The sequence below is a fragment of the Mandrillus leucophaeus genome, unplaced genomic scaffold, assembly GCF_000951045.1.
Source record: "Mandrillus leucophaeus isolate KB7577 unplaced genomic scaffold, Mleu.le_1.0 Scaffold58, whole genome shotgun sequence".
NCBI lineage: Eukaryota > Metazoa > Chordata > Mammalia > Primates > Cercopithecidae > Mandrillus > Mandrillus leucophaeus.
In genome coordinates, this window is record NW_012106252.1 from 436,952 (window position 1) to 438,872 (window position 1,921).

The 1,921-nt window shown below is 51.4% G+C and overlaps 1 protein-coding gene and 1 long non-coding RNA gene across 2 annotated transcripts in view; one reads left to right on the top strand and one right to left on the bottom strand.

Moving 5' to 3' along the window:
* Positions 1-271, bottom strand: part of RAMP2 (receptor (G protein-coupled) activity modifying protein 2) — a 2,426-nt gene extending 2,155 nt beyond the window's left edge. Inside the window, exon 1 of the mRNA XM_011998778.1 lies at positions 43-271. Within this exon, the coding sequence (XP_011854168.1) occupies positions 43-262 (220 nt within the window). The 5' untranslated portion in view covers positions 263-271. The remainder of the gene's footprint in view (positions 1-42) is intronic.
* On the top strand, positions 1-1,245 carry LOC105552944. The gene is made up of 3 exons (XR_001008085.1): positions 1-175; positions 344-629; positions 1,152-1,245. It is a non-coding gene; the product is annotated as an uncharacterized LOC105552944 (long non-coding RNA).
* The last annotated feature ends 676 nt before the right edge of the window (positions 1,246-1,921 follow it).

Below are 1,921 nucleotides of genomic sequence, written 5' to 3' on the forward strand. Positions count from 1 at the left end.
CCCTCCGCCTCGCCGGCGTTGGCCCACCCTTTGGTAGCTCACCCCGCGAGGCTGGACAGCTCCCGGAACCCCGGAACCGGGATCTATTTCGGGGGCTCGGCTGCGTGGCGCCCAGGACTCTCCAGGGTCTCCCAGGATCGCTCCCTGGATTCGAGTCGCGCTCTCTCTCTTTCGGGTCTGTAGGGGTTGGCAAGCTGCTCTCCCAGACCTGGAGAACAGGGAGGAGGCTGGCAGCTCCAGCGGCCTCTCGACGCCGCTGCATCTAAAGGGCTGTCTTGGGTTGTGGGGCAAGGGGCGCCTGGAGCTGAGCCGGGCAGCTCAGGGTTCCTTATCCTATCCCTAGGAACACCCGCTGATGTCAGCCCACCAGCCAAAACCAGGGAGGAGAAGCGGGAGCCGGCCCTCCAGAGTCGGGAAAAGGTCTGCGGAGTGGGGTAGAGGGGAAAACAAAGTCCAAATACCCTCCCTTCAGATACCTCCTGGGGCCTAGACCCCACAAACCTGTTGGGGGGGGGACAAAATACGATGGCTACGTTCCCAGGAAGAAGGTGCCACAGTTCTTCAGGACCACGGTTGGGAGAAAGAAGGGAGGGGTTTTGGAACCTTCAGTGTGCCACTTCATGTGCCTGGTGAGTGTATCACCATTTTACAGACCAAAAAACTAAAGCTCAGGGCCAACAGCCCGGGATTTGAATTCAGAGGCTCTGGGTTCTAATTCTGCCTTCCTACTCCCCAGATATAGGGCCTTGAATGACACATTTACCTTTAGGACTTCTCGTGTAAAATAGGGACATTCGCTTCCTCACCAAACAGTGACGATGGCAGCTGTGAAAGGGCACTGCACTCGCTAAATGCTAGTTTCCTTTCCTCTTTTCCTAAGTGACTTATCTAAGGTCACACCGTTAAGGAAGCAGCAAGGCTGAGCCTGGGCCTCCAGGGGCCCTGACTTTGGCCACACCACAGTTGCCTCTTGGGCCAGAGGCAGCTGAGGAACCCAAGAGCTGGTTTGGCCATGATGTTCAAGTCCCAGACACAGCTGTCAGCACCAAACTTTCCTAAATTACTCCCAGACACTGACCTTTGGACTCAGCTGCTGCTGTTGTCCCAGTTTACTGCCCACCACAAATTATCTGTCATGATCTCTCTTGAAGTCTTCATCTCAGGATCTCAAGCTCTTGGATCATGGGCACAGATAACCTGTTGTCCTCCTCTATGGTCAAGAGGCTGCTTTTGCAAGGAATCCAGTGGGAGAGAGTCAATGGCCTGCTTGACGTGAACTCCAAAGTCCTCCTGGTAAGGATCATTTCTATAATGATTCAGAAAAGAGCCAGGCAGTCTCCAAGACGTTTCAGGCTGGGACCAAATCTAGTCCTTCCTGCCTGCCTAGGATTGCTCCTTTCAAGAAGGAAACATGGTAGATTTCTGGGTGATAAGATGGGAGGAGGGAGCAAGGAGGTGCAGAAAGCAAAACAAGCCATTTTCACTGGGTTGGGGCCAGAAGCACATGAGCCCACTATGGGTTAGGACTGGGGTTGGGGTCAAGATTAAAGGGGACAAAAGCAAATGTTAGATTTAAAATAGAGCCTGGGCATCATAGTGAAGCCTTGTCTCTACAAAAAAAAAATAATAATAATTTTAAATTAGCCTGGCATAGTGATATGCACCTGTAGTCCCAGCTACTCGGGAGGCTGAGGCAGGAGGATCCCTTGAGCCCCAGAGGTCGAGGCTGCAGAGAGTTGTGATTGTGTCCTGTCTCAAAAAAAAAAAAAAAAAAAAAAAAGGACAATATGGCATAATGATAATGGATAAAATTTTAAAATGATGGGGATTCTGAAGGTAGGTTCTGCCTCTGTCTTACTGCAAGTAACTTGGGCAGGTTATTTCACATCTCTGGAGCTCAAGATTTTCATATGTAAAATGG